We start from the raw sequence: 24029 nt of genomic DNA, 5'->3' as shown, positions 1-24029 counted from the left end.
GCAAAAAAATCTTCATGTAGGCTTGTAAAATTACTGACAGGTCAACTTAATTTCAGTAACCCATCCCAAACAGTCAGAATCCATTTTTCACTTGTCTGACATTAGCAGGTAACTTCAAGTTGGTTTCTAAAGGTACTACACTTAAAGGGAAGATGGAAGGGAGAGATATGGAAGCTTTCATTGCTGACTCCCTTTTTAAGGTGTAGGCCGTCATTTGTAAGTTCTGACCTAAAACAATCAGGCATTGAAGTCTTCAAATTTTCGCTTCTGGTTTGCAGGTTTGTTCCCAGTCAGTGACTCGCTAGGCAACAAGCCAAAAATGGCTGTTCTCATATTTGTGTCAATTGTTCCCTTTATGAACTGGCAATTAATTATAGAAACTCTTTATTGAATAAGGCTGATCATGTCTTAGAATGACACATAAATATTTTACCTGATTTCCAGGTGGCCCTGGATCACCTTGAAGCCCAGGCAGCCCTTGTGATCCCTGAATCAAAGAGGTAAATAGACAATAAACATATCTATGACATGTTGATCAGATATGTTTAACATGCGTTGTAATTCTAGTAGCTTATTTAATTACAAAGGTCATTGGAAAGGTTGTAAGGGTTACCAGTATTTCTACACTAGTTGTTAACCGAAGCCCACTGTACTTGCCATGCATTCCCGGCTAGTCTACTGAAGACTCAGCTATTGAAGTCAATAAAGTTTTCCTTCACCCTATCCATGCATTTGTTATCAACATTAATATGCATATATCAAGACACATAAGGGATACAAACAAACCCTTTGTCCTGAAGTGCCTGGTATTCCACGTAGTCCTGGAGGTCCTGTCAAGCCCTGAAAAATATTTAACACATATCCTTCAGAAGTTTGCAAGTGTAAAAGCACATGTATTAGAGATGTTTTAAAAGGAGAGGAGCTAGCAGTGACAGCTAGCTAAGCCCAACTGTTTCCTATTGATTTAAAGCTTTGCAAAACTACTAAGGTCTAAGTTGCTCTCTGCCAACTATGGCCTTTCAGCATCCATGGCCTATTCAGATTGATTTGGTATGCTAACATTTTGAATAGCACCACAACGCTCTTTTAGGGCCAAATCACACCATCTGCGTTGGAGCCTCGCTGGCTGTTGTTTTCAGCACAGCCCCAACCCAAGACAAGGCAATTGGCCTCATCATGGATGGTGCCCATTCACACCACAGTGTTGCAATAGGAACGAGGTGGTGTGCGATGAAAAAAAAGTAAGGCATGCCTTACTTTTTTCAGCGCAGTGGAATGTGATGCGGTACAATTGCCTCGCACCCCACTGTGCCCGTAGAACTGAATAAATTGTCACTTGTGACATTTCAATAAAGTTCTAACAAAAAAAGTACACAGTGCGATGCGCTGGCATCAGCGCTTCGGCACTGTCCCGGGGGACTGCATAGCAGACGCTGCGCAATTAGTGCAATGTCTGGTGTGAATGGGCCGTTATAACAGTAGACAATGCACCCACACCCAGAAAAATGAATGTGTGTTCAGTGTGCTGCTAGTCCATTCTGCTTTAACTTAGCTCACCTTAAAGCCAAACTCCAGGAAAAATAATATTTAAAACATTGCACTGGGTGTGTAAATTATCATTAAAAAGCTGCTTCTTTGCTGCACCATGTGTGGAATGCTCTGCAAAGTATAAAAAAAACTTGCACATAATGCTGGTTTTCTGTGCCCTCCAGGGAGTGAGGGAAGCAACTCAAGCATTGAAATGGTCCAGTTACATCCTCGCCCCTTTCTTTGAGAAAATACAACGCTTTTGTAAATGGGCAAGTAGTGAGGGGGGTTTGGGTTACGACTGGAGCACTTCCCTGCTTGAGTTTTGATTGCTTTTTTGTTTATTTTATTGGGAGGACGCTAGTTTGTGTCCTCCCGTTACCCTAAGGAGAACTATGGGGAAAAGCCCTGACCCCATAGTTCTCCTTTAAGAAAAGTGTTTTGAGACTATGATATTCTCATTATCTATTATATAAAAGACCAACAAGGCTATTCATAAAAGGGTGAAGAGTTTGGAGAAGGCAGGAGAAGTGAACAATCTAGGACAACATAGCCGAACCGGAAAGTGAGCTGAATAGGAGAATTTTTCCAAATCGGCTATTTTGTCCTAGATTGTTCACTTCTCCTGCCTTCTCCAAACTCTTCACCCTTTTGTGAATAGCCCTGCAAATGATAAATATGTCATCATAGTTCATGAAAGAAAAAGGTGATCACCATTTTACATGCAAAAAAATTACTCATTAGTAACTGATTAAATAATATGCTATAACAATGCTAGGGCAGTTCATATTTCCCAAGCATGATCCATCTTGAATTGTAGGTGTGCATTCAGTGTAAACAAAGGACTGACAGGAAATGGCTTCCTGTACATTCTTCTACATATTCACATAATTATCCACTTATTATCCACTAACAGATAATCCCACTTACTTCTGGTCCTGGTGCTCCAGTAGACCCAGGCTGACCTTCAGGACACTGACAAGAAGAGGATGGCACCCGCTCGAGTGGACACTATAAATTGTAAAATATATCCACACACATATATTTCACTTTATATTCATGTAAACATAGACGACTATATAAGAGAATATATACTGTCTAGTTTAAAAGTGTAAATTATATCAATAGAATATACTCTCTACTTACCCTTTGATCATTCTGTAAAGAAAACAAACAAAAAAACAAAGCTTTAAAATTTCAACCCAGGTGGTTTATGAGTTTATTGTTATTTCTATTGTTATATCATTACAATATGGACTTCTAGGAATATACATTTTATCAGAAAATAATGTAAGCATGTAATATACTGCTTTTCATATAGTTAATTTTTATTTTTTATTTTAAACACATACCACAGTGTAGATTTCACAGGCCGTCTCCCGTTCACTCTGACCTGGATCACAGTACAATCTTAATTTTTGTATCTCCATCTAAATACATAGGAGGATATTGGAAGTTAAATACAAGTGACAGCATTACAATATTTCATGTTTAATTCTGGAATTCCAGTAAAATTGCATCACTCAATGTTTTGATTGTAATATATATATAGATCTATATATATATATATCTATAGATCTATATATATAGATCAATATATATATTGTGTGGCAATCCCACGGTAGAACTGGGGGTTGCAGTCACCCAGGACTCTCAGCCAGAGAGGCTGAGCAGTTCCAGGAGGCAAGTTCCTGTACTGGGAAAGAGCTGACTTTGCGGTTCTTCCCAGGTTTTCTGGATTTGGCATGGGATCCTGGAACTGGGAGATTTCTAGGAGAATTGGGAGGGATGAAATCTCCATTCCTGGGTCCATTGTTTAGTAGTGGCCAGCACCTAATTGCACACCTGTGCACAGCACTTATTGGAAGGGTGCTGGCTAATGTTCTGGGCTCCAGCTGGGAAGAGGTATTCAGGAGTCAGGAGGACTCCACCCAGAAGTGAGAAGGGAGCCAGGTGGCTGTGTGTGCTAGAGGCACATGGAAGACAGCCAAGGAGGCTGAGAGAGCCATTTACACATGGAGTATGTGCGACAATCTTTGGTCGGTGAGACATTGTCTACTTGCTGAAACATTAGCAGAGTGTATGCTGTGTTGATGAAATAAATAAAAGACTGTCCTGTTTATGTTTAAAACGGCTTCAAGACTGTTCCTTAAGCGCTCACCATATGTGCTAAGTTCCCCCGAACATCACTATGGGGTCTATTCACGAAGCTGCCGAAGGATCTAGCCGTAGCTTCGGCCGATGCTTCGGCCCCAGGACCCCTTCGGTTCGTAAGAAAAGAAGGGGTGCTGTCAGGGCCGGATTTACCCTCATTGCCGCCCCAAGGCCAAGTTCCACAATGCCCCCCCGCGCGCCGTATTGTGGAAAAATGTAAATTTTTTTTTACACCTAACTTTATTGCTATCACACAGGAGATAACAAGCCCCTTCTGGGAGTCTCCCGCTCCCGGCCGCCCAAGAGAGAAGCACTGCTGTTTCTTTTTTTTTTTTTTCTGACACGGAGCCGTCTGCCTGCCGGAGGTTTGGCTCAGCCGAACCAGATGTTGGATCGGCTGAGTCGAACTCCTCTGCACTTCGGGTCGGCCAAACATGCTGTGCATGTTCGGCCGACCCGAAGCCACCCGATGTACGGCTAATTTCAGCCGATATACGGCTGAAATCAGCCGTACCAGCCTGAAGTGAATAGCCGAACATGGCACATTTAGGTATGTGATTTAATGTAGAAAGTTTGGAGTTTAGGGTATTCACTTTACTGCCTAAATAAAGTTAGTAAAGATGCAAGCTTCCAGGATAACTTAGATTCAGGGCTGTCCCTATATTGTGCCAGCCAAAGGCAGTTGCAATAGACGGCATCTCATTAGGTCACGTGGGGGTAGCTCTTAGGAACCTGTAGCGCCCTGGCCAGTGTCCCATCCAGCTTGTGGCAACCAGTGATGTCAGTAAGCTGAGTGGGACACTGGAGGTAAACAATAACCCCCAGTCAAACAGTCTAATGCACCACCAGCACATCCAACCCCATTAGGCCCCCCCACCTCAAATCTTAAAATGTTTCTAAAACCGATATATGTTTATGCACAGACAGCAGATAGATCCAGTCAGGGGTGTCCCTAGCACCCTAGCATAATCATCGCCTGAGGTGGCTGGTAGTCACATTACGGGGGAACTGGTGGTTACAATCGGGGGGAGGCGTAGCTGGTGGTCATTTTTTGGGCTTGGGGGTGCCACATCCCAATCAGCTCCTGGCAAGAGCTGGGCGGGATGCCTGCCAGAGCATCGTAGGTTGCTGGGAGGGGAGATGGGTATAGCCCTTACACATCGCCCCGCTCTTAGCAATCTGGGAAACTCTGCCTGCCGACGCCTCACAAGACCCAAAGAGATGCCACCTGAGCCAACAGCCTCAGGCTGCCTCATTATAGGGATGGCCCTGAATCCATTGCTATTGAATACAAATAAATAAACCTCTGTTTATCTCTGACCTCAAATAGGCCTCTATTCATCTTCAATCTTAAATATTGCATTCTTGATTTATTTAGGTAAATGTGTTTACAGTGCTCGGGTTTCAATAAGACTGTCATCCAGAAATAGAATGGCGCTTTTATTTTTTACAAGGATCTTCAGCTGGTGCCATTTCTCGTCAAATAACTCCTGCGCAAAAGTATTATTACGTTATTACATCATATTTGATATATTTCTACTCTGTCACCATTTAAACCTGAACTCTGACCACAAAAATACATTATATTCCTCAAGTATATTCCTCAATAGTCACAAACGATATAAAACCATTTTATGTGCATCAAATGCTTTTGCAAACACAGTTATTACCTTTAGTAAGTAATAAGGACACTATCACTGTACAGAAAGTCCACCCACTACAGACCACCTGCAGAAAACTATAGGAGGGGTGGAGACAAGACCAGTCACCCTGCACAAGCCGAGAGAGCAGCAGTGACCGGTCTTCATGACAGGAAGCCTCTGCAGAAGTGACCGGTCTTCATGACAGGAAGCCTCTGCAGAGAAGCAGTTTCACACTGGAATCCAGCACAGATCTGGAAGAAATACACAATGCACACCAAGAGTCTGGTAAGAATAAACATGCCTCTTGTACTTAGACAATATTTGATCATTTCAGAGTACAGCTTTAATGCTTCCTGCGTTCTAAATACTCTGACAGGTTAGTAAAACTATAAAAAGGTAATCTTATGTTTGCTTGTTTTGATTATGTATGGTAGGCCACTAACACTTTATTATATCAGACTGCTTAAAACTCTGTCAGGAGGTAAAAAACCTTAAGGGCCCGTTCACACCAGATGTAGTGCGTTCCGTCCCGATTCTGGCCAGAACGCACTGCCTCGCATTGCGGCCGGCTCACTTTTGTGTGGGGCAGGAGAGGGCGTGGCGGGCCATTGAAGGGAATGGCACCGTAACCACACCCTCCGGCCACAATGCAATCGTCCGCAAGGGATCGTAAGGCACATTATGCCTGCGGTGCAGTCCAGTCCGGTGCAATCAAAATAGTGCTTGCAGCATTTTGATCGTACCGGACCGAAGGCATAATGTGCCTTGCGATCCTGTTTACAGCTGATAATGAGATCTGCCAGCACAGTACAGATGGGGTTCATTATGTTAACATTAACCTGCCCAACAACTTTACTTTCAAAATAGAGCATGCATTGTTTAAAGGAGAACTATGGGGTCAGTGTTTTTTCCCCATAGTTCTCCTTTAAACAATGCATGCTCTATTTTGAAAGTAAAGTTGTTGGGCAGGTTAATGTTAACATAATGAACCCCATCTGTACTGTGCTGGCAGATCTCATTATCAGCTGTAAACAGGATCGCAAGGCACATTATGCCTTCGGTCCGGTACGATCAAAATGCTGCAAGCACTATTTTGATTGCACCGGACCGGACTGCACCGCAGGCATAATGTGCCTTGCGATCCTGTTTACAGCTGATAATGAGATCTGCCAGCACAGTACAGATGGGGTTCATTATGTTAACATTAACCTGCCCAACAACTTTACTTTCAAAATAGAGCATGCATTGTTTAAAGGAGAACTATGAGGTGAGTGAAAAGCACCCCCCTCATAGTTCTCCTTTAAGAAGCTATTTCATTTTTTTCTAGGTTATGTCACATGAATGAGAAATATGTAACAAATATAAAATAAGTGTTATCCCAATTTGGCTGCAAAAGTGGAAATTAACTTTAAATTTCCTAGAAAAAACTAAAAGGAGCGCTACTACCTGGGGGATGTTTTTAAAATAATTCCATCATCATTCGTCTGTATCCCCCAGGTAGTAGCGCTCCTTTTTGTTTTTTCTTGTTTGTTCAAATATACAGAGGTCCTCTCCCCTTTAAAGGATACCACACACTGATTACCACCATTAATAGTAATGTAAATAATTATTAGTAGTGCGCTTACCATTTTCTGTTTCATACTTTACATTTCCTGACTACACTGATTCTTACCTTTAATTTTGGATCTTTAAACTTAATCACTTGGGAATTTGCATTTAGTTGTGTGACTGTAAAGATGACGGATTTGTCAGTGCCATCGAGAGTGACTGCTGCCTGGACCTCTCCTGCATTGGACAGTATTCTCCATAGATCAATGATGTCCTGTTTTTCTGGAGACTGTAAACGTATGGTAGCCACAAACACATAGGAGGGAGGCAGACCCTCTGGAAATATTTCCCTGTTAAATATATAATGTCATGTAAGATTACATAGTGAAGAACAAAATAAATAAAGTATAACTAAATCTAAAGACATATTGTCTTATAGACAGGAACTAGAACTGTATGATTTAATTTTAAGAATAAAAAATAAAAACAAATTAACGAATGTGAGAAAAAGGAATTCCGTCATGCAACTAACCTCCTGTATGTTGCAAAACGACTACATGTTGTTCTTGTGCAGGCAGATGGTTTGGACTTTCCTCCAAAATGTATGTCATATTAATTTATTTTCTAGTTTTAAATACAGTGGGTTATGATTAGAACTTCTGTTGGTTTTTGCTGCTATCTGGAGTTCCATTAAAGAGATTTACCCTCATTTCTGTCCTGCACGCAACGGTTTTACCAGACAGGAAGTGAGGGGAAAATTAGCAATAGAGACACAGATATTAATAAAATCTGGTGCACCCTTTCACCGTGTTATTTTGCTCCTGGCCTTCTGCCTGGGAAAGATGTCAGTATGGAGTGTGCTCTCTATTTGGGCCTTGCCTTAGTCGGGGGCATGTGTAGGGTTGCCACCTTTTCTTCAAGCGAAACCCGAACACTCAAGCGACGCGCGGACATTTTTATGGGGAGAACGAGTCGTGGCTTATTCATTTGTAAGTAGCGCCACCCATTCATATGGAAATATAACAGTTGAGACTATTCTCAGTGGGGGGCCAGTAGCCCCTATCTTAATTTTGGTTGCCCCTGTCTTCCTGACATCTTGTGTCCGTGTTTCTGCTGCCATGAAACCCGAACACAGCATTCAAAACCTGGACTGTCCTGTTGAATCCTGGACAGGTGGCAACCCTAGGCATGTGGTGGAGGTCCAGAACTTTGGCTGCTCTGCTCCAGTATACATCTGGAGAGAGCTGGACTTAAAAGATGGTTGCCTGGACGAAGCATCTGTAAGGAATCTTCTTGTTTAAAACTAGCGGCTGCGTAGAAGCTACTGCTGGGCATTGCAAGGAGGCGTTTTTGCCCAAAAATCAAGGTACTTGTGACTGCTATTAGAGGGTAAAGAGCCAGATTTATTAGAGAGAGATCCAGTGCTGCTCAAGAACAACTGTGACTGCTTTTACAGGGTCATAGATCCATCTGGTTGCTCTAAATGGGCAAGAAATCAACAAAAGGCCTGCTAATTCCAAATATGTGTTCTATTTCTGAGCTCTTTTTGGACATTTTGTACCCTTAATACCTCTCTCCTAGATCTGAGTTGAGCAATAAAAGGTAAAAAGACTAAAGTAACTGGTGTTTAACTTATCTTTCTCCCCACCACATGTGAAGCAACTAATTCTAAGATGTAAATGTTGGCTTGCCACACTACATAGAGGGTCATTCTGTATGACCCCAGAAGGAGCTACAAACATATAACTACAATCCTCTCCAAACTGGTGTGAATGGTTTTATATACTCTTTAAAGTTCTGAATAATATGCCACTATAAAAAATATTTTAAATAAAGGGCTGCATTTGTTTGGTTTTTCACATTATGTCAGCAGCCCTAGGTGAACTGCCATTGCAGAATATATGCAAGTAAGTGTCTTTGTAAGAGTATGACCCCTATACTGTGATCAAAAATACTGGTTCTACTGCAAATCAGCCCCAGTGAGCAAGCACATTAATAGTGGAAACCAGTTTGTTTATGCTACCTTATATGCATGTTTTCAAATGATAGACACTGGTAATAAATTTCAAACACGTCAAACACAGCTTAACAAAGCCTGTGTACGAAATCCCTAACCATTTCTAGCCATACCATGACCTTGATTAATTAGAACATTTACAGACGCTTCCATAGAAGATAAACAAACACATTATATTTAGCTGATATGGAATCTTCTATTTATAAGCACCTTCTAAAATGGATATTCCCTTTAATTTAGCAACATTTCTACCAAGTTAAGATATGGAATCAAATCCTTTGTATGAAGAACAGTTAAATGTATAAACCCTTCAATTATTTAGAATATCATATTAACCTCATACCTGGTGTTTTCAGTCACATCTACAGAAGGTGTAAGAAGATAGGCTTTTTCCGAGACCAAAGACCCAGTTATCATCTGACCTTTTTTATGAATGTTCATTCCCACAAGCAGCTCAAATCCCTTCTCATCCCGTGATGCCACAGGTATTCGAGTAGGACACACAGATTCTGTGAGAAATTAGAATATAACATACTAATCATGATAACTCAACATGGCATATTTTAATGATGTTTAGGAAGAAGCAAATATAAAAACAGTTGCGATATATTCTTCTTCAATAACATTACCATTTTCAGATACAGATATATACTGTAGATAAACATATTAATCTATCTAGTATAATAGTAAAATTCATCTTTAGAAGCCCAGTGTTTAAATAAGCTATTTAAGATTAGGATTTAAGATTAGTGATTACACAGGAAGTTAAAGTAGAATTATGGCCTCACATAAAACATATTTGCTTCATCACTTAATTTAAATATAAGTGCATCTGCATTTTTCTTTGAGTCCACCGGCAAGGTCCCCCAAAAACCTGTTACGCCTACCAGTAAGGTCCACCTAATACAGCTTCCTGTGATGGGGTTGCAACAATGCTGCACTGCTCATGAATTCAGAGCCAAGTTGCCACTCCAATGTAGGCTGTACCTGCTTACACTACAGTGGGATAAGAAAAATGGAAAATTAAGCTTAATGCTAAATGGCATTTCTTGGTTATGTTATGGGGCTTGAGCATTACATAATTACTGGATTTGGGGCTTATTAAGACTGTCCTACAGGAGCCTTGTACTTTAAAGTTTATTTCCACTTTTGCAGCCAAATCAGGATAACACCTGCTTTATATGTGTTATATGTTCCCAATAACATAGCATAACTTAAAACAATTTAATTATCACTTGTAAACCAGACGAGCAGGACTGTCTGTCCCAACAAAAGGTTAAAGCCCTGAAGACATTGTATGTTAATGAGGAGACTCTCAGTCTGTCCTAAGTCTTTCACTTCGTACAGTCAGAGTTTGCTGTTACTGAAATTGAGAGAGGAACATTCAAAAGCCTGCTAAATAGAGATATCTAAAAGGTAAGACATATTCTTAAAAGAAAACTATGGGGTAAGTGTTTTTCCCCATAGTTCTCTTAAGGGTCACAGGACGACATATACTAGCGTCCTCCCGTGACCCAAAGCTCAGTATACCGCGAGCTACAGCTCACGGTTTACTGAGGCCACCGCAGCCGGAGCGGATCCTGACAATGATGTTGAAATCCACCCAGCTGCATGAATGACAGCTGGCTCTGCCTATCTAGAGGCAGAGCCAGCTGTACCCGCCCCCTTCCCGTCCGTTCCTCAGTCAGTGCTGGAGGATTGGAGCGGGGAGGGGGGATTCCCTGCACGAGCAGTGACTGACGGTCACTGATCTCTGCAGGAAGATGATCGAGAAGTGAGCGAGCGACTTCCTGATCTATTGAGCCGACGTGTAACAGTTTCATTGTCACAGGTCGGCTCGAACTATGAGGGTGAGTGATTTTCACTCACCTCATAGTTCTCCTTTAAATATAATTTTACATATGCTGTGTGAAAAGAAATACATAACAAACATACAGTAGGTTTTTTTTTTTTTCAATTTTTACTGCAAACGTGAAAATAAACATTAAGGGAAATTTCCATACAATGGTCACAGACAGAAATAAAATCTGAGGTTTTAACTTGTTCCCACTCTATCCAAAGTTAAAGAATTCCAATTTAACACTGAAACATTTTAGTCTTCGAAACTTATTGTAATCTTAGTTTTCAGCTCGAGTTTTAGCTAGTTATTCATTCTGCAACAGTGTGAGAAACAATCTGATAATACTGAAAGTAATAAACTAGATGTACAGGAAGTGTTCTTTCTGAGGAGTACCTCTACATGGTCTATCCCCCTCCCTTTTGCCTTTCATTATCACTTGTTCTCTTTTGCCGAATAAATGTTGCTAGATTTTGGGCTTCTGAATGTGATTATGTAGCATATAATGATCCTATCCTCTAATGGTCCTATCACTGGAGTGTACCATCCAGGTATCTCCACTAATGCATACAGTTAATGTATTGACCAGCACATTAGGCATACCATGGACCAAACAATGTTTAGTGTAGATCCCAGCAGACAAGTCACTAGACATGTAACCCCGCAAATAATTTGTTTAGTTTCGGGTCAATTCGGATTTTCATTTCTTTAATTTTTCAGATCCAAAATTTGATTTGTTTCGTTATTCAGATTTCAGATCTGTCCAAATTTTGATCTCTGAATGAAGTCACATGACCGTGCCTTTAATGCAAACCCCAACAGCCAAAAAAAACATCTAATTGGCCAGAGAGCGGTCTCATGTCCGATTTAGTTTTGTTTTGAATGAAATTCGGACGGAACTGAATTGTCATTAAAGGACCATTCAGATTCTTTCGCATTCGGACTCATTCAAATTCAGAAATTTGGATGCATCTAGATGTCCAAATTTAATGACATTTGGATGAATATCAATTTGCAACTAAACGAAATTTACATGTCTACAAGTTACATCTGCCAATGTATTTAACCAATTCTGGTCTTAATCATAGTGATACCATGTTCAAAAAGAAGTCTCTGGGAATATGATACAATAATCACTTGTAAGGTGCCCACAAGAAAACAACTGAAAGCTAAAGTAATTTGTTCCCCCATCAACGCATTCCATAGAAATTGACATAAGAAAGAATTATATTACACCTTCAAAATTGAAAGGACAGACACTTCTAAATCATCATTATTGCTTTCTAATGACCTCCATTTTTCTAATATTATTTCACTCGTGTTACAGATTTTTTATATATGAGAAATCACACAATACAGTCTAGCACCATGGCACCGAAAAGATCACTATATATTTTATCAGAATATTGACTATGCATATTGAAAGGGCTGATTAATATTAAAAATATATTAAACCTCAATTGAACCTTCCTAATTTATTATTGTAATGTAGTCAGGCTGCATACACAGTAATGAAAATGCTTCATTTTACTTTGGTTATATTTGCTGCAGCAAGGGTTGATATACCCTGGGCTTGTAGCACTAGAAGAGTTGGACTACCGTTCTCACACACATGCATCAGCCCAGTGCTCTGACATCCCCCACACACCCCCAAACACTGCTCTAATCAATAGACCACTCAAGGGACCAAGAGCACTGTTGATTACAACAGTGCTCGATGTAAGGGGGTCAGACTGCAGGAGAGCTGGGCTGCCGCTTGTGTGAAATAGCTGCGGTACGAATCCCCTATATCAGTGCTCCCCAACCTTTTTATCGCCGTGGACCAGTCAACATTTGGCGATACCTAATACTCCCTGTCACTAGCACTAACTGCACTACCCATTCACTAACACTAACTGCACTACCCATTCACTAACACTAACTGCACTACCCATTCTCTAACACTAACTGCACTACCCATTCACTAACACTAACTGCACTCCCTAATTACTAACACTAACTGTGCTCCTTATTCACTAACACTAACTGCATGTGTGTCGGCCATACCCCCCTGATGGCGGCCCATAGAGCTGTGAAGGGAGCATCAATTTTCTTGTGAGGGGCAATTGCTCTGTTAACGTCCCACCCTGGATCCACCACTGGTCACACACTCCATTAAGGCCCCGTTCACACTGGGGCAGTTCGGCTGCGCTGTTCCGCCAACATGAATGATCCCATACATTGCTATGGGGACCGTTCATGCGACCGCGCGGGTCAGTGCGATCCAAACTGCCCCTGACCCTTTTTTTTGCCGTGCTGATTAGTGCGGTTTCCATACAGATTTCAATGGAACTAATTAGCGTAGTTTGGGGCATTTTAATTGCGTTTCAGCGCTGAAACGCAATAAAAAATTACCAAAATCTGCCTTTTGAAATCAGTGGTTTACGGATCAACGTGGAAACCGCACTGATCCGCAATTGCACTGGTGTGAATGGGGCCTCATACTAATGTGACTTGGTACCAGTGTGAGGAGAAAGAGTTAAAAAAACACACACACCCTACAGCTCAGGACCTGAAGACAAAGGGGGAGAGAGAGAGTTAAAAAAAAAAACACACACATGCTGCAGCTTAGGAGCGGGAGACACAGGGGAAGGGAGAGATTTAAAAAAAAACACACACTGCAGCTCAGGACCAGGAGACGAAGGGGGAGAGAAGTAAAAAAAAAAAACAAAAAAAAACGAACACACTGCATCTTAGGGCCGGGAGACAGAGGGGAAGAGAGACAACAAACTCACCTACCGAGTCCACAGAGTAAACATTTCATGGCTGTCAGACGGCAGGTACAGCCACATTGGATCTACAGTCGCACGCAACTGCACAGACACAGCAGAGTGAAACTAGGGGCGGGGTCCAGCTCACAGGGGTCGAATCTCGGAGCCCCATACCGCAGCGGCAGCCACTTACCCCCTAGGATTTTTCCACCCTCACCCTTCAGCGCCCTCAGGCGGCCGCTTGAGCTGCCTTACGGTAGCACCGGGCCTGACTATGATTAAGACCAAGATTGGTTGAAATGTGTTAGAGGCTGTTATTGTGTCTACTAAAATCTGCATTAGATATTCTTTAATTCAAGAAGAGGTACGCCTTATGTTTTTGTTGAACAAGATGTACTTTTCTGGAATGTTCTAAATACATTCTGGAATGTCCTAAATAATACTATGCGTGCAGTCATTCTTTTTTTACTGATTACTGATTTACTGATAGAGCTGAAAGAGTATAAATTATTGTAATTATTCCAGTGTTGCTTTGATTACATTGCTGGCTATGATTTACGATGCCTTCTTATCTGTTTAGTACATCATACTGTTTCTCTCTATACTAATACTGCTAATAATCAGGGTCATTTATCATTATATCCACTTTATTGAGATTTTTCAGTAACAATTTATGATGCTGCCTTTTAAAACGTAGCAGATATAACAGATCTCTGCTGTGCACTTACTCTGCAAGAGGTAAGGGAAGCCAAAATTACTAGATTACACAGAACTGTGAACAAATGCAGCTTGCTGATTGGAGCACAGAGATGACCTCAGCATTTATCTGCTAGTATCCAATAAAACCCTCAACTCAGCTTTTTTGCTTTTACTGCAGTGCATAAAATTGGATCAGAATATGGCTGGATTGAAATATTGGCTGACCAGAATTACACATTTTTTGGCAGGCAAGACAGTTCACGTGTATTTATTTAACTGTCTATTTTATCTGTTTCCCTACAGTTGTGGTTAAATACTTCCCTTTTTAATTATTCAATAAAAGTTATGGTTTAAACACTTCACACGTTATTCCAATTAAATTTCATTTTTAACATCTTTTAAAACAATCATCTAAACTCACAATGTTATTTATACTCTGTTGACTAACACTGATAATCATTGTAGAAAGCCTATTGAGAGGACACAAGATGTGCCATCATCTCCTTTTTTGAGTAACACATTGCTGGAGTAATTGAAAATAACTTTAATTATCATTCATATTTTCAGATTATTTTCATATGCTTGGAGAACAGTTAACTGATTTCAGTTAGAGTGACATTAAAGTCCAAAAAGTTTTTCCCTCCCCCCGATGTTAGTGTCAGCACTTACCTTAAATGATGTCTCTTATTCCGATCTTCTTCTTCTTTCCTGATGTTTTAATCTGTCCCTCCAGCGGTGCGGCGGCTGTCCGATCCAGCGCTGACTCCTCTCTGCTTGCTGGCACTTCTGATCCCACGGTGTCTGCATGTGGGTGCACACGTCCATAGACTTACCTTGCGTCTCTACTCGTCTCCCGGCCGAAAATCCAAACTGCGCATGCGCCCGCCCCAAGATACTTTGCGGCCTCCCGAGCAGTTTCAAATTTTCTGACGGGAGCGCGCTGTGTAGACGGGGTAATTTTAAACCGCTGTTAAAGCTGTTTTTAAAAAAACTTTTAGCATATATCTACTGCTTGATAGCAGTAGACATATGCAAAAATTGGAGGCTTTAGAAACCCTTTAAGCGTTCAACTACAAATGTCTCAGCCTTGTAGAGTGGGTCTTGGTCTGGCAGGACTTCCTTGTGATCTTGTTTTTTGAGGGTTAATGACATTGGAGTGCAACCAGCTTGTTTGTAACATCTTCAGTGTTTGGAGAAACTAAATTATGTTTCACTAGGTGGCAATGTTGGCACTGCTAATATACTGCACATTCTCTGCCTGTGGCCCTTGGAAGCTGACATTTTCTTTTCCATATGATATCTAAAAACATGTTAGGATAGCAGGTTGGAGGTGTCTATAGGAAAGTTAGCATTTATGTTTGTAGTAAAACGTTGAAAAGGATGAATCAGTGGTTTTCACTTCTGACCTGGTGCAAGGTAGATCATGATACTGGACAGTGAGCTTTTGGCACCAAGAGTTATGGTACCCAATAAGGTGCAATTCTTGAAAAGGTTATGTTAGGGGATATAAAGAGGTAGGTTGGCGTAAGTGGCTAAGGTTTAAATCTGAACTACAGGCAACCTAATCAGCAACAGGCGGAAGCAAAGGAAAGGTAGGACATAGGAGAAAAGATTAGAGTGACAGAGTAAAGGAAGAGCTCATCAGTGTGCTGCTTCTCCTTTCACTGTTCAGTCCCAGGCCGTGGGTGGGAAGGAGACCTATAAATAAATCTGAAACTGTAGATGATAAAGATAAGGTCCTCCGCCCTGCTCCTCCCTGGGGAGTTTACTGTGTGTTTCTATCCAGTCCTGATATTTACACAGCTTTGCCATCCAGCACAACCCTGTCTAGCAGGGAGGGGGACCTGATCTTTCTCATCTACAGTTTCAGATTTACTTAAAGGTCTCCTCCCCACCCATAGTCTGGGACTGAACAGTGAAAGGAGAAGCAGGACACTGATGAGCTCTTTCCTTCAGTCTGTCACTCTAATCTTGTCTCCTACGTCCTATCTTGCCTTTGTTGTCCGCCTGTTGCTGACTCAGGCCTGTACCTATGACAACATAGCTATGACTAAGGCCGAGTAATGCAGAAACCCGCCAGAGGTTGTTTTTTGTACAGATGCATATGGAATAAAGTTTGATTTTCTTCGGAAGATCGCCCTGTGCTGGTTCTACAGTTTTTGAGACAATCACTCCAGAAGAGGGTCATCCAACCATCGAGTGAGATGAGCTGTGCACTTTGTGTTTCTAGACCTATGACAACATAGCTGCCTATTGAATTTGTACCTTGGTTGCTGTCTGTTGCAGACTTTGGCCTTTGCCTATGACAATGCACCTGCCTGGAGTCACTGTACTGCACTGTACTACACTGTTCTGCCCACCTGTTGCCGATTCTGTCGCCTTATGACGCCTTTGTCTGCTGTTCCAATACCCTGCTGGCCACCTGTTGCTAACACAGTCTGTTTCTTCAACTCTGTGTATATGGCTGACCTCACATTCTGCTGTAAACCACTGCCGCCACAAGAATAACAATCATTTAAATTGTATGTGTAACCAAAACTTTTTTTTTTTTAGTTTGTTTGCTGCCTGTGTGCCATTGGGGAAATTTCCCTTCACTTCTTGTCCCAAAGACGCAACAGGAAGTTAGAGGAAATCTCCCAAAATGTGAGGAATTCACACTGGCTTTTTTATTCACTGGCATTTTTATTTATACTATGATTTGAAAGTAAGTGTTGCAAACATTTAGATTACACAGAACTGAAGTTATACCTAGAGTTTAAAAAAAACTTTTTAATAAATACTTAATTCAGGAAAACCTGTACTTATTCTCCCCTTGCCCACCAAAGTCTTTCATGGATTGTGTATGTCCCCTATACTCTATTTACTATAATTCAATACACTTCTACTCCAGGACATAATAACATAACAACTACCTTTCTCTTAAGCCAACAAAGGGAAGAAGAAATACAAGGATCTGCATTAGCAGAGGGACGGTTGCAGTTACATAGAATTAGGTAAGAAGTATCGGTTCACAGATAATCCCCGGGGTTTGCAAAGTTTGCAAATCGCAACCTTTTGGCTAAAAACTATGCTTTCAAGGTTCACTGCCATAAATAAGAAACAAGCTATGATACAGTGCATAACCTTTGCTCCTGGTCAGTCATGAGAGCCAATGATTTTAAGGATTGCATAACCCAGCCCCTTTTTATAAAAGGGTGGGCCCACAGCAGCCATATTGTCAGTGTGTGTTGGAGCTGTTAGGAAGAGCTGACGATTCTGTGTAGGGGAGATCATTTTATTTTTTTTATTTCTTATTAATTTTTTCATTGGTACATGCCCCCGATGGCAGTGTCTGAGTTCCTATGCTGTTTGTTTCGCAATAGCTTGCTTATTAGCCGTACATATGGGTAGAATTAAATAACAAGATTCCCCCCCACCCTTTCCCAACTGCTCATGGACTTCAAGTTTGCAAACTCTAAGGGAACAGAACGGAGATTCCTTCATGCCTACCTGTGAAGGCCTTAACTCTTGGCTTTGCCCAAAATTGAAAGTTATGTTAGATTGGAAGGAATTGTTAAAAGAATTTGAAGGTTTAATAAAGAGCAGGGCATTTTATAAAGTCCACATACATCACATGAAGAAAAGGGAAACACTTTCAATAAGCTGTGTTCTAACAGGACATACAACTCACTCCACTTTTTTTGACCTGAGTATAGGCACCTACAGATCTTTACTTCAGACCTAAACAAGGAGAACCTTTACAATTTAGCTCCAAAATAAGACTTTATAAGGGGAAATTCTGTGAGCTACAACATTAGAACTGACATCTAACATCTAACTTCTAGCCAACATTGTGTTTTCAAATCTTATTCCCCCACTGTTGAAATTATAAAGGTACACTTGTTTCAGTCTCTGACAGAAGTTGTCACCTGCTTATTTTCATTGGCAGGGTCTTTGTTTATATTATATAACAATTTCACAGCTATTTACTGAACAGGTTTGGAAGTCAAAGTCTGGCCATGTGCCTCGGCTGAGACTTGTGAATGTTAAAACAAACACTCTCCAAGCTTCAACATGGCCATTCATAATTTGATAGGGGTGCTGCATTAGCTCAGCTGCTCACGCTAAACCAGAGCCAAGTCAGTTAGGTGTTCCTGCTATATGGTGATGACGATGTTGAAAACTTCTATATATTAACATGCTAACGTCATAGAAAACCAGTGAATGACACCGTAACCAGTTTTGATTTCCTTCTATTCTTTGCTGAGGCTGTAACAAATTATGTTTTATATTTAGAGCATGCAAGTATTGAAAATAAATGAAATACTAAAGAGTTCAGCCATCTAACATAATAATAGATCTTGAACATCCAGACTATGTACCAAATTGTATGGTAGTGTAATAAATATGTGGGTTTTTTTTTCCCCCAGATCTGCTGAAGTTGATAACCACACTGATGAACAAACTTTGTTGCACAAGTTGTATTCTACCTACCTAGTTAGTTGTAGGATATCAGTATTAGGATTAGGAGACTATACAGCTTGCTGAGTATAGCAGCACTGCATCATAGAGCTTATCACACATCACACACAGCCAGGGCCAGATTTACTCTCTCTGCTGCCCCAAGGCCAGGTTCCTCAATGCGCCCCTCTACCCGACAAAAAGCCCCCCCGCTCCCCTGGCATCTTCCCCGCTGTACATTGGGCTGCGCTTACGCAAAACAGGGCTAAATGTGGAAAACAACTACCCGCCGGACGCCCGAAACTGCATGTCCTGGGCATCGGGAGATAGGAATTCCACACCCCTGCTGCTCCTCTACTCCCTGCTGCCCCAAGGCCGGGCCTTGGTTGGCCTTGTGGTAAAATCTGACTCTGCACACAGCCTGATTGTACAATCTCCTTTAGTTCTACCAACAACTATGCTAGTTTAGGTAGGCCCTCATATTCTTCATGTAGTTTTAATAGATCTAAAGTTGACTGTACAAAAACTGTAATGTGTATGGTGACCCTGAGCTTCTAAAACATGTAAGATCAACTCCTAATCCAGTTGATAACAATTTTCTTAACTGTTGTTTTTTCAACATAAGTTTGAAACATTTGGGAGTCTATTAACTGTATTAACATGTACTGTACATTCATTCAGCAAACAGATTAGGCATGTGTATTAAAAATATCATAAGAAAAATTGTTTGCAGCTTCATCTTCCAATCAGCACCTTATACCTAAACCTCTCCTCATATCTACTGCTTATTTCAATAGGTTTGTGAAAGAGAGAGTAGCTTTGCCAGAAAATGTTTGGGTTGCCAAGTAACTTCACATATTGCACTTAGCAATCATAGGAATGCAGGGCAATGCTCTGTTACCTCAAGGCAATGTCATTGTTCAACAAATAAAAAGACACAAGAAGAGTACTCGTGGGTCCAGTTGCGATGATTGATGAATTCCCAAATAAGTTTGGTTCCTGAAGCAATTGACAGTTTACACAATTTGAAACATTTTAATCTGAAGAATAAGTTAATTAAAGTGTTGTGGTGGCTGTCAAGGTTTATAAAAAAAAAGTTAGTATTAGGCTTAGGGGGTTAGGCAGTTAAGGTTAGGTCTTACAGTTAGGTTTAAAGAGCTGATTTATTAATCATTTACACTGTGAACAGCTTTTTGAACGAGATTCATAGTGCATTATGGCCACTAGCTGGAGCTGAGGAGCATAGGAAATCTATGCTCCTCAGCTCCAGCTAGTGCCCATAATGTGCTGAAAATCTTGTTTACAGAACTGTTTGCTGAGTGAATGATTTATAAATCAACCCTTTAAATTCCTACCCTAAAAACCGAACCATAACACCTATCCTTAACTGCCTAACCCCATAAACCTACCATTACCCATGGACAGGACAAGACCCTAGTGCTGATGTCAATCATAGTTGCAGTCAGTGGTGGGCCAAAGTACAAGAGAAACCTGAAATCAGGCAATTTTTCGTGCTCATTCAAGTAAATAAATATGTCTGCACTGAAGATCTAGGGGCATAGTAGCACATAGCTACCATTATTATTAGGTAATTATTATAATAGAGCCCAGAGTTCAGCTTTAACATGCAAATGTTTCTGCTAGGGATGCACAGATACTTTTCGAGTACCAGTGCAGATACTTGGCATTTTCATGAGAACTATCAGGGTTGTAGCGGTTGCAGCTGGGACCGGGCTCTGGTGCTCCTCCACTGTCCTGAAATCATTAGTCTGCATTGTTTTAGAAAAACTGTCACATGACAATAAACAAAAATATATCAGTACTCGTACTTGTAAGTACTCGGCAAGTACCAGTACTCGTACTCGCAAAACTGGTATCTGTTCATCACTTTATTTATATTCATAAAAACAAAATCGTACATTAAAACAGAGATGTACAAATCCCAGGAGCTCCGTGTGCTCCTTACAAATGACAGCTGCCTCCTAATTTTTGAATTTTTCTCTAGTGTAGTCTTGAAGCTCAAAAGTATCGGTACATGTACTCGTACTTGTACCGAGTACTGTACTTGGTATATGTGCAACCCTAGTTTCTGCCTCTCTTCACCTATGTTATGTATATTAGTTTTCCATCTCATTCTTTCGTTTTCCAAATATCTACTGATTTTCAAATCAAAAGCATTGAAAAAACCTTTCCATATAAATATAGAATAAAAATAGCAGTGCATTACCTTCACATATCTTTTGCTGCATTGTCTCCTTAATCCTTTCTATAGTGCTGTAGTCCTCTGCAAACAGCACATAATCTGTGGAGGGACTATTGGCAATCGCCACAAGTTCAGACTTAGTTATTTCAGAACCAACTCCCACCGCAAATATAATGATATTCTGTGCCCTGGCTTGTGCAGCAATCTCTACCACATCATCCTGGGACTTGCCATCTGTAACTACAATTGCAATCCTGTTCTTGGTAAGGTTTGGTCTTTTGGAAGAGGGAAACACATTCTCGGTGGCAAACTTAATTGCACGACCTGTCTGGGTATTACCTCCCAGATATTTCATGCTTTTCAACGCATTGATAAGTTGCTGGTTTGTCCGATGTTGTCCAAGTGGAAATTCTAGCCTTGGCCCATCACTGTATTGAACCACAGCAACCTGGGTGTAAGTAGGTCCAATATCAAAGCTGGTTGTGATGTTTACCAACCAGTTCTTTGCGGTGTCAAAATCTGCATACCCTACACTCCAGGAGCCATCCACGATGAATACTAGATCATTTGCTGCAGTCCTGCAACCTGTTAAAATTGAAACATATAATTGAATTTCAATTGTTATATATAATGACACTTTCATTTTTATACAATGCCAAAAACAGCTGCCATTTATGTTCCCAAGGATCTGAGCACATTTTTGTATTCTATTTTCTTCTGCTTATCCAACAGATCTATCAACTGAAGTGAAGATTGGGAATACTTTGTGGTCACTGAAATACTTGAATCAGCAGAGTTTTTCAGATGATGGCACTATCCTTGTTTAGATCAAAAATAAGAAAAACTGTATAACTGTACAAGGAAAGTGTTTTGCATGATAGGGGTAATGACGTTAAACAGGTTTGAAAATGGGTGAAGTAATAAGTCACAACACAAATTATTACTTCTTGGTTTCTAAAGTAACTTGCAATCCAAAACAACATATAGTACTGACATTGGGCTTTATTGATGCTACTCAACATCTATGTTGTGTCCAGGGTATAGTTGGGCTTCAAGGTTGAGTTCACCCAAAAAGTGCTATTTTAATTTAAAGCTGAACTCCTGCCATACCTTCACCTGTTTACAGTTCTTAAGGCCCCTCTTATGTACAGAAATTGCTTACTTTAATTTTGCACACTGCAAGCTACTCACAGGGTGCACTAAAAGCTGCCACAAGTCACATAGAGCCGCCTCATTTCCTGGCTGGAGGATGTCCAGCATAATCTAACTCTTTCCTCTACATCCTTATATTAGATTGTAGTTCTTTTAATAATGGGGGCTGAGCATCACATGTGGGCATTTCCTAGGGTAGTCTGCACACAAATACAGCCTGCCTAACATCACCCACTCCTACAGACTGACATCCAGCCATCAAGGCATTTTAATATCTGTTAAAATCCTACCAAGAGACAGCCTACTGTTTGCATTTGGGCTGAAGGCTCTTGAGAGGAGTACTAAGGGAGAGTGCTGTGATGTTTTATTTAAAAATGTAATTAACATGGTGATGACGAAGGAAAGGAGGAACCAGGGAAGGCAAAATATAAGCAGATTAAACTTGAGCTCAAGTGTAGCTCGTTGGGCTGTTTCATTGTAAGGCTGGCCATACACCAATCATTTTTTTTTTCGTTCAACCCGTGAGCTGAAAGAAAAAAAATGACACGATTCCTCCATCAACACAAACAGTGTGTCGATCAAGGAATCCCGCTGTTTATATTGTATTCTGAAAGGTGCCACAGTCACCTGTCAGAATACCCGATTAGAGCGTGCAGCTCATTGGCTTCCGCCTCTGATCAATCGAAAATTTTCCAGCCGACTCCTTTGATCAGCTGATCGAGGAATGCTGGCTGAAAGGAAGCCGACAGCCCCACACACTGTGCGATTTTCTGCTGGTACATTATAATCCGGTTCAACTAGTGTATGGAAACCTTAAGGCTTCTTACATGTGTTGGATAACTGTGAGATCTCCCTGCCTGCCCCTGACTCTGTTCCTGTCCACCTGGGAGGTATGGGTGTTCCTTTGTGTCTCCCATGTGCAGTGGTAACCATAATGGTTACGGCAGATATATAGACTCAGGAACTCTAGTGCATAGATCTTACCGATACAGTTTCTAAGAGATAAAAGAACTTAACAGCTGGCTTACCCTTCCAGCACGTACCAAAAACTAAAATATCCTTTTAGGGTGGATCTACCCTTTAATGTGTTAGGCAGCGCAATGTTGACTTATTTAATTCATGCATATATTATTTTTGGCTGAAAAAAGCAGCGTGGCAAATAGACTTAACACAGTGACGTGAAATAAGCATGCTTCCAAAATGTTAACACCTCACAATTCCTAAGGATTTCCTGAATCCCTTATTGTGTTCCAGGAAGGATGAAAACCCGAACTTAATTTTCCCGTATTTTGCAAAGTATTGCTCTTCGGGCACACACTTGTCTTTCCCTGGCTTCGCTAATGTAGGCTGCCTCCAAAAATAACTGGACACTCATAAAGTATGTTTAAGAACGATGGACACAACAGATTTCTTGTTCATATTACAATGTCTGTTTCAGGAAAACATTACTTCAGAAGGTGCTGTTTTGGTACAAATCATGCTTTTAGTTTAGAAAATATATTTTCAATTTCAATGTGTTTTTAAAGGAGAACTATGGGGTGAGGGCTTTTCCCCATAGTTCTCCTTAGGGTAACGGGAGGACACAAACTAGCGTCCTCCCGTTACCCTAAGCTCAGTATACTGCGAGCTACAGCTCGTGGTATACTGAGACGCCGCACTTGAAGCGGATCTCGACAATTATGTCTGGATCCGCCCAGCTGCGTGAGTGACAGCTGGCTCTGCCTATCTAGAGGCAGAGCCAGCTGTACCCGCCCCCTCCACCGTCCGTTCCGCCAGTCAGTGCTGGAGCATCGGAGACGGGAGGGGGGAATCCAGTCCCTCCCCTGTCACGGCAGAAAGTCGTGACAGGATTGAGAAGTGAGCGAACGCTGGTATGTGTTCGCTCACTTCCCGATCTACTGAGCCGACTTGTGGCAGTCTCATTGTCACAGGTCGGCTAGAACTATGAGGTGAGTGAAAAGCACTCACCTCATAGTTCTCCTTTAAGGGTTCATTCACACGGCCATTCAAGGCCGTATACACCCAGATCAGCACATTTCTGTGGTGGGTATGGTTAGGT

At 41.2% G+C, this 24029-nt stretch overlaps 1 protein-coding gene across 1 annotated transcript in view; it reads right to left on the bottom strand.

The window, feature by feature from the left end:
- Positions 1–24029, bottom strand: part of LOC108790129 (collagen alpha-1(XXI) chain-like) — a 74219-nt gene that overhangs the window by 32419 nt on the left and 17771 nt on the right. The window contains exons 2-11 of the mRNA XM_018560338.1: positions 20843–21403; positions 9233–9398; positions 6997–7222; positions 5074–5171; positions 4683–4809; positions 2880–2957; positions 2674–2685; positions 2458–2538; positions 787–830; positions 434–487 (exon numbers count right to left, since the gene is read on the bottom strand). Coding sequence (XP_018415840.1) covers positions 434–487; positions 787–830; positions 2458–2538; positions 2674–2685; positions 2880–2957; positions 4683–4809; positions 5074–5171; positions 6997–7222; positions 9233–9398; positions 20843–21403 — 1447 coding nt within the window. The remainder of the gene's footprint in view (positions 1–433; positions 488–786; positions 831–2457; positions 2539–2673; positions 2686–2879; positions 2958–4682; positions 4810–5073; positions 5172–6996; positions 7223–9232; positions 9399–20842; positions 21404–24029) is intronic.

Source organism: Nanorana parkeri, unplaced genomic scaffold (assembly GCF_000935625.1).
Source record: "Nanorana parkeri isolate BGI_ZX_2015 unplaced genomic scaffold, ASM93562v1 scaffold451, whole genome shotgun sequence".
Lineage (NCBI taxonomy): Eukaryota > Metazoa > Chordata > Amphibia > Anura > Dicroglossidae > Nanorana > Nanorana parkeri.
The sequence above is the reverse complement of the archived record's forward strand: the minus strand, read 5'-3'. Positions and strand labels throughout refer to the sequence as shown.